General features: G+C 42.3%; 1 protein-coding gene and 2 long non-coding RNA genes across 4 annotated transcripts in view; 1 reads left to right on the top strand and 2 right to left on the bottom strand.

Annotated features, from left to right (window-relative positions):
- The window catches only part of SMG1 (SMG1 nonsense mediated mRNA decay associated PI3K related kinase), a 114,753-nt gene extending 103,832 nt beyond the window's left edge, over positions 1-10,921 (bottom strand). The window contains exon 1 of one of the 2 annotated variants that reach the window (XM_039490807.1): positions 10,700-10,921. In XM_039490807.1, coding sequence (XP_039346741.1) covers positions 10,700-10,788 — 89 coding nt within the window. In that variant the 5' untranslated portion in view covers positions 10,789-10,921. Of the gene's footprint in view, position 1; positions 121-10,699 lie in introns of those variants that run through there. The other variant, XM_039490808.1, reaches the window with a different exon arrangement.
- A 185-nt stretch (positions 10,922-11,106) lies between these two features.
- LOC120373025 overlaps positions 11,107-16,276 on the top strand; it is a 37,473-nt gene continuing 32,303 nt past the window's right edge. The window contains exons 1-2 of the long non-coding RNA XR_005585336.1: positions 11,107-11,229; positions 11,654-12,083. This is a non-coding gene — a long non-coding RNA (uncharacterized LOC120373025). The remainder of the gene's footprint in view (positions 11,230-11,653; positions 12,084-16,276) is intronic.
- LOC120373023 overlaps positions 15,053-16,276 on the bottom strand; it is a 110,152-nt gene continuing 108,928 nt past the window's right edge. The window contains exon 3 of the long non-coding RNA XR_005585334.1: positions 15,053-15,223. This is a non-coding gene — a long non-coding RNA (uncharacterized LOC120373023). The remainder of the gene's footprint in view (positions 15,224-16,276) is intronic.

Consider the following 16,276-nt stretch of genomic DNA (forward strand, 5'->3'; position numbering starts at 1 on the left):
CCTTTCTAAACTCATGCCTGTATGATGGAACTTTTCTTGTTCATAAAGTAATATTTCTATTTTGACTAGACTGTAACAGGCAGATAAGTTTGAGTAATGAACATAACATGCCGTCTCAAAATCTTGTGGAACGCTGATTTTACATCAGTCACATATTTTGACATGACTTCATAAGAGAACACACACACGCACACACACACAGTGTGCTGACCAAACCATTATGCAGTGGTGCCAGTAGCCCAACTCAGTCACAAATACAAGATGAGATATCAGAATACAAATTGTGCAGTTGGAATGAGAAGTGAGCAACCAAATGAAGGTGGATAACCATAACTATCCTATAAGGTGTTGGATGCACTTCCACAGGGCAGTGCCAATTAGATACTTTTAAGTTTTTGTTTCTATGCAATAAAGTCATGACTAGAGAATAGACAAAGAACACAGAGTATTATGGATAAAAGATGCACTATCAGGTAACAGAAGAGAAGCAAATCAGCATAGTTGCCTACTGAGCAATTTTCTTGCCCATAGTGTGATTGTTTTTGTGCTGCACTTTTATATTGGGGGCAGCTCACACTCATAAAGCAACATTCTGAATTCTCTTTCCCCACGTATTGAAAAAAAAAGCAGTCCAGTTTATTAAACATTCAAAGAGTCACGGTATGTTCACAAAAGTTACTGTACTCACGTTCTAACACATAAGTAAAGAGACAGGCAGAAATCTCTTTGGAAAAGGAGATCATTTCATTGCCAGTCAAAAGTAGAGTCATTGTGTCCTGACTGCACAAATTTATGATTGAGGGAATACATCATGCTGTGAAGGATCAGAGGGTCAGTGACCTTACAAATAGATTTGTTCCTTCCCTCCTAGATGAATATATTGATTATTGTTCCAAGTCAGTAAAAATAACCTGTCATCATAGTTGGGTGGAGATAACACTTATACATTTTTAGGACAGCCAGAAGGGTTTAAGATTTCTATGGCCTTGTCTACACAGAGGAAATTCATTAGCATGGCCACTCCAGATTAACTATTCTGCTATAATTTAGCTATCCCAGAATAACTGCCCTCTGTGGACATTACTCTGGAATAAAAGTGATTTTATAGCAGATTAGTTATTCTGGAATAGCCTTGCTGGTCAAGTGTTCCATGCAGACAAACCCCAGTACTTACATGCCCATGGTAGCAGAGTGGATTGATTTAATTCTCCAACCGGAAGGCCTCAATTTAAATCATCAATTTTAAGCAACTTTTCTATTTGTACTACAGTTATTTTCTAAAGAAAGGGGCATTCTGACTGGTTGATATCACCATTAAAACATGTTGATTTAGAACTAAGTAGAGCCATTACACTAGATTTGGTACATCTTATGCACTATAACTGAGGCTGCATGTCTGTCACAGATTCCGTGACTTTTCCATGAACTGAGCACTCAGGCAGCCCCTGGCCAGCAGCAACAGCAGTCTGGGTGTGCGAGCAGGCTCAGGGCTGGGTCAGGGGGTTGGGGTGTGAGGCAGTGCTTACCTCAGAGGAGGTGAGGGGCTCTCCAGAAGCAGTCAGCATGTCCCTGCAGCTCCTAGGCAGAGGGACCAGGGGGCTTTGCATGCTGCCCCTGCTTGCAGGCACCGCCCTCGCAGCTCCCACTGGCTGTAGTTCCCAGCCAATGGGAGCTGCAGAGCTGGAGCTTATGGCGGGGACAGCGCATGGAGCTCCCCTGGCCTTCGCTTCCCCTAGGAGCTGCAGGGACATGCCGGCTGCTTCCAGGGAGCTGCGCGGAGCCAGATAGAGAGCCTGCCAGCCCCTCCAATCCCCCATCCCCAGTGAGGTGCCAGGCCATGCGTTGCTGCCACTGGTCCACCCCAGTGCCAGCTGCGCTCCTGGATCCCCTCCCCCACCCCGGATTCCCAGCCCAGCCCACCCCGTCACAGCACCCGCCCTGCCCAAGCCCATGTCCCTCCACCCCACTCCCGGGATGCCCGGCCCACGTTTTAGTTAGGGGTATATAGTACAATGAATTTTTGTTTACGGCCCGTGACCTGTCCACAACTTTTGCTAAAAATGCCCGTGACTAAAACGTAGCCTTAAACTATAGCATTTATTTCAACAACTATTAAAAGTTTAATATTTTCAGATTCTTATTAATTGTACATTTTTAATATATTAGAAAATGGTAAATATATTGCTTATTTACTAGATAATGAACTTTCTACTCATGATGTGTGTCCGGATGCATAAGAACGGCAATTAAAATTTAATTAACTAAACATACAAAATAGCATATAAATTGTTTTAAACAAAACAAGCCCTTAATACAGTACATGACCTATTGTGCCATATTCATAAAGCTTGACACCAAAAGTTAGATGTTTTTCCCCTGATTCTTTTTTTATACAGAAGAGCAGCCTTTAACATAGTTTGTCATAGAGGCTCATGGATTCAGCCTACTTATTTTCTATTTGAATGTTTTGAGAGATTTATAATAAATTTAGGCCTAAAACTGATTTAGGACTAAATTCAGAGCTCATTTTAAACAGGTTTACTTATTAAAAGAAAAACAATTAAATAAAATAATATTTGTTTTTAGTTTTTGGTTTTTTCCCCCCTTTAAAGTCAGATTTGTACCCACCCTGCAAGGTAGGCATTCTGTCCAGAGGAAATGAATTATTAAAATATTCACTCTTAGCAGAGATTTTACAACCTGCAAAAGCATGGGTGAACCACTGACTGAACATCTAGCATGTTCACTGGTTTGAATTAGCCAAGAGACTATCAATGCTTAATATTCTTCACACACCCTCTAGAATACTGCCATTCAAATTCAATCCTTTATACCCACCCACAATGGTGCCAGCACTAGGTTTGTGTGATCCTGGTCGGTTTCACACTGTGCCAACAAAAATGACAAAATCACTACTGTGCTAGAGCACAGGGTGGTTCGCCAAACTGCTTGGGGTCAACAAGACACAAACGAAGGGTAGAAAGGAGTATGGATAACAGACAAGGTGACAATAGTAACTGACCTTTTTGATAATATCTACCTGTTGACAATTCAAAATGGAAACAGTGAAGCAGCAGAGGAGTTAATACATCCATCAGGTATTCTATTTTACCTTGAGGGAATATATGAATTTGAAAATGTTGAAGTTGAGTACATTTCTACAATGAAAAATAAATCCCTGTGGGTCACAGAACTGCTCTCCTTTCTCCAAAATACAGAGAAAGAAATTAGCACCGAAATTCAGTTTTAAAAAAAGGGGGGGGAAGGGGAGGTTGGCATGCTTTGATCTGTGTTTCCTGCCCTGTTTGCCAAAGCTGTTTTTTGAAAGCAAGCTCCCACTTCCTGAAACAGAAGTCCATGCATCTGAAAAATGGAAGAAAACTTCCACTGCTATTCCACCAACCCCCATATTTTAAGGAAAATGGGAAGGAAAAATCATCACTTTCTCCCCCAATTTTTATTTCACAGAAGTCAAAAGACAAACCTAAGCAACTGAAAGAAAAAAGGATTTTTAGTCAGAATGTTTAAAATGTTTTTTGTTGATGCCTATTTAAAAACAATTAGAAATGTTGTGGTTAAAGAATCCTCCCAATGACAAGACAACAATGTCTACTTCTGTATTTGTAGTGTCTATCACAATAAGAGCCCAAAAGTGATTTGGACCTCTAGCTGTAGTAGCAGGGATGATCATAGAACATTCTGAAGAAAGGGTATCTTTATTAAAAAATTCACCTCCACTGATCATTCAGTCAAGACATGAGAGATCACAGTCCATTTGTTCTGAGAGCTGGAAGAGGTCTTCCAGCAAAACCAGAAAAAAACAAGATCTGGTAAATAACTGAAATATTGATTATTAAAAAGGAACAAAAACCATCATCTTCTCCCCCCACTCCCATCATCTTACAGGCCACTTTTATAAAGAATTAAAAATGCATAATACTTAAAAAAACATTGCAGGTCACCTTTAAAGACTAGTAAGATTGATGATGACAATTATTCACAACAGTTTTCATGAATGCTTAGATAACAGTACTAATGTGGGCAACAAGGATGAAGTATTACATGTCAGTCACCCAGATTTCTGTAACGCATTCAGTGAACAACTCAACTGACTGATTTCAAGGTTAGAAAAGCATGGCGTTCAGGACGAACTACTGAAATTGATTAAAAAAAAAACAAAGACAGAAATAGAATACTTGTTTAACAAAAAAAAAAAAAACCAAAAAACCACACAACACTTCGAGGAGGCCAGCAGCAAAGTGTGGCGTCTGAGTCATTATAGGTAAATATTCATCATATGAAGGACATATGCTCTCTCTCCGTAATTTTACTAATGTGATCACTGCTACCCTGCTACCTTGTTTCCTTTTACCTTCATTTTACACATCAAGCCTTATTGCTCTTTCTTGTCATATAAAATTAAAACACAATCCCCAGTAAAACTGCTTGAATTAGAAAAAAGTATCGTTGAGCTTGTTATAATCTCTTCATTCTGAGTGGAATAGGAGTCCGATACACTGCAATATTTAAAAAAGGGTTTCTGTGCTAGGAAAAGCATTCTACTAGAATTTTGCAGTATCTCTGTTGGCAACATGAACCACAACTATCGGTTGTTACCTCAGTAAGTTATCTTTTCAGTACAAGCTGGCACCAAAAAGACAACAGAGCATATACACAGTAAAGGACTTGTGCAGGTAACTCTCTGTATACTATACTACATGCTTACATTATCTCTATACAAGTTTGAATCCTTGACATAATTAGCAAAAAAGCACTGTACATTAGAACACAAAGCCTTGAAATCCATGTGCCACACTTGAAAAGAAACTGAAAGTGACACACAAGAACTTTTAACTTGCAGAAAAACTAAATGTTTAGGGGTTGCATAAAAAACTTCTCCATGAAGGTTACATGAAACCTACAGAACAACTTATCAAATAGGAGATGCTGATCAAATTAACTATAATATGCTTTAATTCTTTGCTACATACAACACTGAAACATTCAGAATATTCTGTGACTTCCAGTCTATCAAGGTTAACAACGTCTCATCTGCTCTCAGCCCTCACCTCCCTTTTTATCCACTGATATGATAGATGATTCTCCATGGTTCATTCCCCTTCACACCTTGATTTTGAAACCTTGGCTCAGTCACAACATCCACTTGCTTTTGTGCCACACAGCAGAGCATCTCTGGCAAAAAGCCTGTGATCAAGCTAACTTCCTCCTTCACTTCTGCCATCTTCCTAAACAACTCTACTTCTCCAACTTAACTGGATGTCATGTCCTCCATCCCAGCCACCTTTTCAACATCTTAGCCTCAGTCCTCAAACCCTCCCCATCTCCTGCCTTCATTTCTCTCTCTGCACAGGATGAACTTGTACAAGAAAAAAAGTTGACAACATAGGCAAAATATGACAACTTTCCCTCTCCCCTAGCTTCCTTCCTTTCCCAATCGCCTCCTATAGTTCTCTCCTGTCAGAGACATAGAAGTTTCTTGTCTGACCTTCTCCTCTAATCCCTCCACTTGCCTCAGTGACCCCATCTCATGCCATCCCTAGGGTACACCAACTCTTCTAGATATTTGCCTAGTTTTACAAGAGGCTACATAAAAAGCACTAGCGAAGTCAGTACAAACTAAAATTTCATAGAGACAATGACTTGTTTATACTGCTCTGTATACTATACACTGAAATATAAGTACAATACTTATATTCCAATTGATTTATTTTATAATGATATGGTAAAAATAAGAAAGCAAGCAATTTATCAGTAATATATGCTGTGGTATTTTTATGTCTAATTTTGTAAGCAAGTAGTTTCTAAGTGAGGTGAAACTGGGGAAGCAAATCAGACTCTTGAAAGGGTTACAGTAGTCTGGAAAGGTTGAGAGCCACTGCTTTCGTCTTAATAAAAAAACAACAACAAAAAAACTTGCCCCCACTTGCCTCTCCAACCCCTTCTCCCACCTACCTGTAAATTCATTGAACACGCTGGTTACAATTGTTTTTTTTTTTCTCCAATTCCATCCTTGACCCTCTCTAATCTGGCTTCTGTCTCTTGCACTCCACTGAAATCCTTCTCACCAAAATCACTAATGACCTCTCCCTAATCAAAGTTTAAAACCAGTATTCCATCCTCATCCTTCTTGACCTGTCAGCCACCTTCAACATAGTCAACCATGCTTTTCTTGAAACCTTATCCACCCTTGCCTTTCATGCTTCTGTCCTTTCCTGGTTCTCCTCCTACCTCTGTAACTGGTACTTCAGCATGTCTTTTGGCACATCCTCTCCGTCACCCATCCAACCTTCCGTGGGGGTTCCACAGGGCTCTGTATGGGGCCCCTTCTCTTCTCTCTCTACACCTTATCTCTGGGAAATATCATCCACAACGACAAATTGAACGAGTATCTATATGCTCACAAATCTATATGCTCACCTCTTCTTGCCAGATGTGTCCTTTTGACATGTCTTTGTGACTGTCTGTAAGCTCAAGCTGAATACAGCTAAAGCAGAGCTGTTAATCTTTTCCACCAAACCCTCCCCACTACCCCCTTTCTCAATCACAGTTGTCGACGCCACCTTCCTGCCTGTAACCTGCATGTCATTATCTTGGATCTCTCTCTAGGTCCTCACATCAAGTCTATGTACAAATCTTGCCAATTCTTTCTGTATAAAATCTAAGATACAGCCTTGTCTCTTATGGGGTCTCATCTCAATCATGTTTACACTATGGCTTAGGTCAACTTAACTACAGCACTCAAGGGTGTGGATTTTCTAATGTAGCTCAGGCCTAATACTTAGACTATAAGCACTTTGAGGGCAGGGACCATGTTTTTGTTCTGTATTTGTACAGCACCTACCACAAGTGGATCCCCTAATTCATGACCCGGGGTTCTAGGTGCCATGGTAATACAAATGAGTAATAATAATTCAGAACACTAACTTACATTGCATGAGAAGGATAACTTCCATTTTCAAGAATTAAATTCCAGGATTGAACGTGTATCTATCAGAGTAGTTTTGGAACTGTTACCAGTCAGAGCTTTTGTTTCTTACTTCTCCATATACATCCACAGCTACCGTATTATTTGTGTCTTTTTCTGTTCATAAAGAGAAGTTCAGTTATTCCAGAAGTAACTCCTGGTTACAGGAGCAGGCTATTTAAAATCCATCTACGCTTTCTCACCATGGCCCGAAAAGGTGAATGTTAAAACCATGGTTCTAGTCCTTACCATTACGCTGCATCAGTAGACATCAGTTTGCTTAATGCTTCTGTGTTGCACAAAGCCTGCTTTTCTGTGAGTGTGAAGTAGTACTGTGTGTTGCACAGTTAATTCAGCCCAATGTTAAAGATCAATAGCAGACAAACTAGCAGGAACTACACAGTGATATGAATTTTTAATTTTTTCCCCAAAAGCCAAAGGAAGTGGACACTTGAAAGGGAAAATGAGGTGGCAGAGGCCTGGAAGTTCAGAAAGGCAGCAATTCAGGGTCTAAACGTGATCAAGTCTCCTGATCAAAGTTCTACCACATACACTCAGGTCTTGTCCATACACAGTTAGCTATATCCATTTAGAAACCAATATAGTTAAATTGGTACAAACCCCCCAGTGTGGATGCAGTTATTCAGGAATAAAAGGAGCTTATAGTATATCATATAGCTTATTCCTGTCCAATACACAGTGTTACAAAAACTGTGTAAACCAGCCCACACACATCTGACAGATATTGCCGCAGTCACATGGGCACAAAATTCAAATTCTGCTTCACCAACTAGGCTTTATTAGTGATGGATCTGAGCTGCAAAATTCAGAATCAGATTTTTCACACCTCAAAGTTCAGGAGGTTTTGATTCTGATGACATAGTTCAGATTTCATCTCATTTATCATGTTTACAGATAATTAAACTTCAAAACACAATATCCTAATTAAAGGGATACAGTCAACTTCAAAAAATAGTATTTCCATTTGAAAGTTTTGTACATACTATCAGTCATGAAAGATTAGTGAAAAAAGTTCTATTTTCTTTTTTCTTGCATTGGAAATTTGATAGAATTTTTGCAATTTTGGTGCCTGCATACAACCTTCCTCTGCCCCTGCAAGAAGCTATTTACCACTAACCAGCAGCAACAGAGCAAGAACTGAACAGGTAGTAAACAAAAGACAGGTGTATACACAGAAGGAAAAAGAAAAAAATCTGAGCATATTTTGTGTTGTTATAAGTGCTATCCAAAAGTTCATTCTAAACATAAAACAAGGAAGCCAAAAAATTCACAACTACTTTTAAATTTAAAAAAAAAAATCAGAACATACTATTTGAGGGAGCTCTATCAGAATTTTTTTAATTAGCTGACAATATACCTTTGCAAAGATTTTTGTTTTCTTGTTGAAGGCTCATCTAAACAACTGTATATTGATTCATATGGTCAAAGTGATCTTTGTATTATGGTAACATTTTTAGACTTCATATATATGTAGAATTAGCTCACAACTCTCACTGTGCACATTTTTATACTCTTTGGGGTGCCTGGTAGATAAACTAAGGGGTAAAGCTAATTGGTGGAGGTTCAGGTTGCTCCCAAGGACAGCTACAGATCTCACTTATTCCTTTACAAATGCTCCAATTTCATGATCCTGTGGATGCAGAGGACCAGGCCCCATTCACATTGGGAAACTAACTTGTCAGTGACAATGGTTCCCCTCCTCTCAGTCACACTTTCTGTAATACTGCTGATTACAGTTTTGTTCTTACTGTGCCAACAGTTAAACCATTTTCACCTCCTCCAGTTCAATGGTTTTCAGTAAGTCAATTTCCTAGTATAGACAAGGCTTCAGCATCCGTAAAGCACATTTTCTATGCTGAAAGTAAGATGGGTCTTGTGACAAATTAACATGTCCTATCAGGAACCCGTTATCACAGCTGTCACCATATCAGCAGGGACACAAACTGTACATCTAACCCTTTCCTTTAGGGGGAAAACTCTGGGTCAAGAGCTTAAAAGTATTATGGAGTCCAGGACTCCTCTGCAGGTAATAATTTAGGAGGTACCAGACTGTAGGCCATTGGAAGTCCTCCATTGTTACTGAAGAAATAGGATGCCACAACAGGACATCAATATGATGGCTTGCAAATTTCTAACTTTTAAACTTGCAATTTACTACACCTCAACAACTAAAGAGAGCAGAATTTAGTGAAGTGTGACCATGTGATCATTTAAATGTTGTATGCTTACTGCATACTTAATATCCCTAACACCTGGAGTGCTGACTACTTAGTCAAAATGAACTTTTGTTCATTTCACATATATGAAACCAATGTTCCACCCATACAATTGCAGGATCTACTTCCACAACCATTCAGTCTCCCCATTCCAATGACATCCCATCAATTTAAGACACTACATGATACTGACAGCAAACTACAGAACTGCAATCCCTTTCTCTGTCAACTTAAGTTTTAGTAACGTTCAAACAAAGCCAAAAATGTTCAACAGAGAAACAATAATGAAGTCAAAGGACTTAGATACTTCAGGCTAAATTACAACAGTTTTACAAAAACACCTTTAAAAATTAATACAGTAAACTAAAGCAGTTTAGCAACTACATGTTGGGAATAGTTCAGATGCAAAATACACTTTCACTTAGTGAAATGTAATAACTGCAACACTTCACATACAAAAATCCTGTTAGTTTACTTACAGCTCTGGACCACTTTTCCTGATTAAAGAACAAAATTTATATATACGTTTTGTGTGCTTTTTTTTAGCCCTTGAAAGACCTCCAGTATGTTTACAGCCTCTATTCTCCTTCAAATAATTTCCAATTAAAAAACACAAAGAACAAAAATGCACTTACTGAAGGTTCCTGTAAATTCTGTTTCAATATAAGCAACTCAAAACGTCTGTTTACTACCAAAGGAAAGTGTCTCCTACTATAAAAGAAGTCACTGAGCAACAAAGTTGCTACTTACAATACTGTGGGGGGTGCCAGCAACAGCTGAAATGTTTTAAAATCATCATAAACTATAAATCACCTAGGACAAAACCCTGAAAGGGGAAGGAGAGCCTGGGCTAAATCAACATAAACCCAACCAAACTAGGATTCTAAGAAGTTAGATGTTGTGTTATACAGAAACATTTTGTCTCTCTAGCCACCAACAGATAAGGAATTGCTTATATAGCAGGAAATACCCTCCACTGTCCACACGTCCTACCCCAGCTCTTTCCAGTACCCAGCAAAGTCTGGATCCTTTATAACAGAGGTGTCCTGGCGTTTCGTTCCCCATCTGACTAGGCCACAGTAGAGAGGCAGTGGCCGTTCACCCCCCCACACACACACACACACCCCTATCCTGAGTGTGTAGGCCCCAATAGTCAGGGACTGGGTCACTCGCACTTCCCCCCACACCTCCCTCTAGGTCCCATAGTCAGGGAATGGGTCACACACACCCCATTTCCCTCTAGGCCCCTAAAGTCAGGGGGTGGGTCACTCCCCCCTCCCCATTTCCCTCTAGGCCCCAGCACTCAGGAAGCTGGGCCTGCCCACGTAGAAAGCCGGGGGTTTCTCCTCTCCCCCACACCTTCCCTCCTCCCAATCTCCACAGGCCCCAGCACAGCGGGAACAGGCCAGGCCAGACACCCCCCCATGCCCCCGGAGGCCGCCTAGGCCGCGCCTCCCCCTGCCCGAGCCCAACCCACCTGGGTTGCCAGTCATTCCAGCTCCGCGGGTGATAGTGCTGCCTGGTGCCGATGCCGCTCAGCCGAGACCCCGGGGCTCTGCGGCTCATTACCTTGCCCGAGAGGGCATGGCCGGCCGGGCAGCGGCGCAGGGCAGGGGCGGCGGCGGCGGCAGCTCCTCACTCGCTCTCCTCAAGCGGCGGCGGCGGCGGCGGCTGCTGTCTCACAGCGAAGGAGGAGACGACGACGGCGGCGGCTCCGCCTGCTGCTGCTGCGCCTCCCTGGCCGAACGGCATGCTGGGATCGCGGGCCATAGGGCCGCCCTCCGCGGGGCACCATGGGACAGCAGCCACCGAGCGGGGTCACTCCTGCGGGGTGACGCGAACCCCCCCCCTCTCCTGGGCCGGCCCCCCGCACAACCGGCTTCCCTAACCCCTCCCCCACGCCGAGAGGGCACACGCACCTGGAGGAGACTCAGCCTTCTGGCCCCCTCAGGACGGGTCTCCCCCGGTGTAACTCTCAGGAGGAGTCTCCCTGTCACCCATTCTTTGGTGTGTTGGGGGGGTCACCCTCCCCTTAGGGAGCCTCCTGGCCCCCATCCACACGGAGAGGGGTTTAATCCTTAGGCGGGGTCATCCTGTGCTGAGGGTGTCTCCTATCCTTATGAGGATAGGGCCGGGTTTCGTGCCCTCCCACCCATATTGAGGGGACTGCTTCCCGAAAAGTAGTTTCCAACCTCCCCATGCACCTTGATGGGTCTCCTGACTACCCAACCCAGCCCAATCCACACTGAGGGTGTTTCTCCCACATGTAGGGCAGAAGTTCACAGATTGGTGTGCTACAGAGTATTGGGGGTGGTCAGCAGGAAGCTGGCTAAACCCACTGTGCTGGTTTCTCCTTTTCACTTCCAGCTGCTAAAATGCATTTTAAAAGAGCTAAAAAATACATGACACCTTTGCCTTGGTACTTTTCTAGGGAAACAACTGCTGTAGTTGCCACAAGGATGTGACTGAAAATGGAAGGGGACACAAATCTACAAGAAAATCCCTGCCTATTATAACATGGTCCACACTTGGAAGAATGTGAGAACCAGTGCAGTTGGATACATTTTCAAGGAAGATACTAGGGCTGGGTCTACACTAGAAAGTTAAGTCAACCCAGCTAGGTCACTCTGGTGTGAAAAATTCACATCACATCCTACAGAGGCTACCATGGGACAGCAGCCATAGAGCCTACAAGAAAAACACCCTCATGAGAGGCATATAGCTCTTACCACTGTTCTTTTTGTGCTATTGTGAAAGTGAAGATGTGTTCTACCATCGTAAACACCTTTTGGCCTCCGAAGGATATCCCCCAGTTCCAAAAGTGACCATTCTGGCCAGCATCTTCACTGGTCTGATGCCAGGTAAACGGACGTCCACCCCTCCCCCTGTAATCCCCGGGAAGTTTGAAACTTCCTTTCCCTTTGCTTGTTGATATAGCAGGGAAAGCAGCCAGACAGCAGGGGTTTTTTTTAAAAAAAAATGCCACAAAAGAAACAAGGAAGTAATGGGGCTGCTGGGACATGAAGCAGGGCAGCACGGGGCACTGAGCCGGGACCCAGAATGCCTTCTGCTCAACCTCTCTTACCACAAGACCTATCGAGAGAGCTGCACTGTAGGATAGCTGCCCTACAGCGCTGCTCTCATCCGCGATGGAAGTGCTGCTAGTGTAAACACTCTCTGACGCCTGAGGAATTAAGTGAATACACAAACCAGCGCTTTTCTTTCACCCATTCCCTATTACCAGTGAAACTTACAGCGCAAAAACTCTGCAAGTGTAGACACAGGGCTGGCTCCAGGCACCAGCTCAGCAAGCAGGTGCTTGGGGCGGCCAAGGGGAAGGGCCGGCACGTCAGGCTCTTTAATTCGGCAGCGGGTCCCTTGGTCCCTCTTGGAGGGAAGGACCTGCCACCGAATTGCTGCCAAAGAAGAAAGTGGTGCGATGGAGCAGCTGCCGATCGCACAATTTTTATTTTTTTTTATTTTTTTATTTTTTTTGCCGCTTGGGGTGGCAAAAACCCTGGAGCCGGCCCTGTGTAGACATACCTATGGTTAAGCCGACCTAACCCCACAGTAGACAGCATTAGGTTAATGGAAGAATTCGTCTGTCGAACCATCTACCACCTCTTGAGGAGGTGGATTAACAACAGCTACACGAGCACTTCTCCCTCACCACTGAAGTGCTACAGTGGTGCAACTGACACCTGTATTTTTTTTTCTCCTCCAAGAAATGGATGCCTTGCATTGGCTTATTTGGTCACCTTGTGTTTCTGTTCTTACTGATGGTTGGGTCATTACACCAATTGAATCTATTTCCCTATGTTAAGTTCTCCTCACACCTTCTATGGGCCATCTTAATTATCAGTTCAAAAAGTTTTTTTCCTCCTGCTAACGATAGCTCATCTCAATTGATTAGACTCTGCCTGTTGTTATGCATACTTCCACCTTTTCATGTTCTCTGTATGTATAAATATCCCCTGTCTGTGTGTTCCATTCTATGCATCCGAAGAAGTGAGCTGTAGCTCACGAAAGCTCATGCTTAAATAAATTTGTTAGTCTTTAAGGTGCCACAAGTACTCCTGTGGTTTTTTGCGGATACAGACTAAGACGGCTGCTACTCTGAAACCTGTTCTTACTGAGTATTCCTCAAGATTTCATGAAATCTAATACACTCAAGTAAAAGACTCACTAAAGATACTCATAGGCCTAAGCTTTCATGGGTAAAAAACCCACTTCTTCAGATACATCTGTAGATACATCTGAAAAAGAGAGTTTTTTACTCACAAAAGCTTATGCCCAAATAAATCTGTTAGTCTTTAAGGTGCCACTAGGCTCCTTGTTGTTTTTGTGGATACAGACTAACACGGCTACCCCCTGATACTTGACATCATAGGCCTAAACTGCTCTTATTTATTACTAAAAAAAGAACAGGAGTACTTGTGGCACCTTAGAGACTAACAAATTTATTTCAGCATGAGCTTTCGTGAGCTACAGCTCACTTCTTCGGATGCATAGAATGGAACACACAGACAGGAGATATTTATACATACAGAGAACATGAAAAGGTGGAAGTATGCATACCAGCAAGAAGAGTTTAATCAATTGAGATGAGCTATCATCAGCAGGAGAAAAAAAACTTTTGAAGTGATAATTAAGATGACCCATAGAAGGTGTGAGGAGAACTTAACATAGGGAAATAGATTCAATTAGTGTAATGACCTAACTATTCCCAGTCTCTGTTTAAGCCTGAGTTAATTGTATCTAATTTGCATATTAATTCTAGTTCAGCAGTCTCTCTTTGGAGTCTGTTTTTGAAGTTTTTTTGTTGCAAAATTGCCACCTTGAAGTCTGTCACTGAGTGGTTAGAGAGGTTGAAGTGTTCTCCCACTGGGTTTTGAATGTTATGATTCCTGATGTCAGATTTGTGTCCATTTATTCTTTTGCGTAGAGACTGTCCGGTTTGGCCAATGTACATGGCAGAGGGGCATTGCTGGCACATGATGGCATATATCACGTTGGTAGATGTGCAGGTGAACGAGCCCCTGATGGCGTGGCTGATGTGATTAGGTCCTATGATGGTGTCACTTGGATAGATATGTGGACAGAGTTGGCATTGGGCTTTGTTGCAAGGATAGGTTCCTGGGTTAGTGTTTATGTTGTATGGTGTGCGGTTGCTGGTGAGTATTTGCTTCAGGTTGGGAGGCTGTCAGTAAGCGAGGACTGGCCTGTCTCCCAAGATCTGTGAGAGTATTTATTACTGTATCTGAAGTTGAACAATGGCACGACTTGGGGGCCTTGTTAATATCAGCCAATAAACTGCAGTTGTGTTGGTGAATGAGCTGAGTCAATTGGCATATTGCCACTACTAGCTTTTTATTGGACAGCGCTGAACTTATTGGTGTGGTTTTGCATCCCTCAAGCAATGCTCCCAGGACAGCCACAGGTTCCAAAATAAAATTCCAGAGCTCAGAGCCATCACATCACAATGCTGAACTGCAACATAATTATATTTTGATGTGATGTGACCCAGTGTCGTCATAATGCATCACAACATGCTGACAGTGTCACAAATGGTAACCTTGGGTAGGCACTGTGTGTGTACTGTTTCTACCTACTAGTTTTCAAGTGCAGTTTCAGGGCAATACTATAAATTGTGTTGGTTCAGTTGCAATACTTAAATACTTGAGTCAGTTTTGCAGATATAACCCATTGTACACGGCATTATAAATCCTTTCATTTGCTGTCTTAGTTCTACTTCTTTTGGTATTTAAATTGAGAAAATTAACCAGTAGCATTTGATATTCAGCAAACTGAAGAAATAAATTTAAAACAGTAAAGTCAAAATCAGATTTTACTGGAGTGCCAGCAATATCTAGTGCAAAGATTCTCTGACTTTCACAGAAAGAATCTTGTGGATCATATCACCGCCGACTGATAATGGAGCAGATCACCTCCCCTCATATTCATGATTTCATAAAATCCTTGCAGCAGCTACAGCAGTTGCCTATGGGGAAAGGAAAGGTAATATTAGGGATGTATTTTTAGCCTCCTTTTAATGTGGTTTAGCAGCTGGACACAAGAAAGAGAATTAGCACCATGTGACCAACTTCTGTCTATAGACCACGCAGTTTGAGCACTGCTGATTTAGGCCTTGGCTACACTGGCGCTTTACAGCGCTGCAAGTTTCTCGCTCAGGGGTGTGAAAAAACACCTCCCTGAGCACTGCAAGATACAGCTCTGTAAAGCGCCAGTGTAAACAGTGCCACAGCGCTGGGAGCGCGGCTTCCAGCGCTCCAAGCTAATCCCCATGGGGAGGTGGAGTACGTGCAGCGCTGGGAGAGCTCTCTCCCAGTGCTGGCGCTGCGGCCACACTCACACTTCAAAGCGCTGCCGCGGCAGCGCTCCCGTGGCAGCGCTTTGAAGTTTTGAGTGTAGCCAAGCCCTTAGTGGGTAGAGCAGGGAGCATTGTCTAAGAACTGGATTCTAGTCATTAATCTGCTCCTGAATCTGTGTGGTCTTGTGGAAATAATTTAGCCTCTCTGAGTCTCATTTTCTCCTTTTGTAAAACAGGGATAATAATGGTTAATTACATTTTGAAATCACTGTACAAACATTAAAATGCTATATAAGTGTCAAGCACGATTAAATATGTAATTGAACTATTTCTGGTTAGAATGACTACATTGTGAAATTTTGATAGTCTTTTAGGTAATAATTAAACTTTTCATCATGATCAATGAGATATAATAATAATACTTGTCACATAGAACTTTTTCATCTGTAGATCTCGAGGTGCTTTACAAAAGTGGATAAAACATTTAATCCCCATTTCACAGAGGAGATAGCTAAAGCACAGGAAAGTTGAGGCCCACATTTTCAAAATTGGCTTTTAAATTTGCTCTTCTTGGGTTTTGGGTCCCAGATTTAGATACCTAGGGCCCAGGATTGATGTCAATGGGAGCTACAAATGCTCAGCACCTTTGAAAATAAAGCTATAGGTGTGTAAAGCTGGATATCCAAAAACGGAGGCACCCAAAATTAGAGACCATTTTTGAAA

Source organism: Mauremys reevesii, linkage group 10 (assembly GCF_016161935.1).
Source record: "Mauremys reevesii isolate NIE-2019 linkage group 10, ASM1616193v1, whole genome shotgun sequence".
NCBI lineage: Eukaryota > Metazoa > Chordata > Testudines > Geoemydidae > Mauremys > Mauremys reevesii.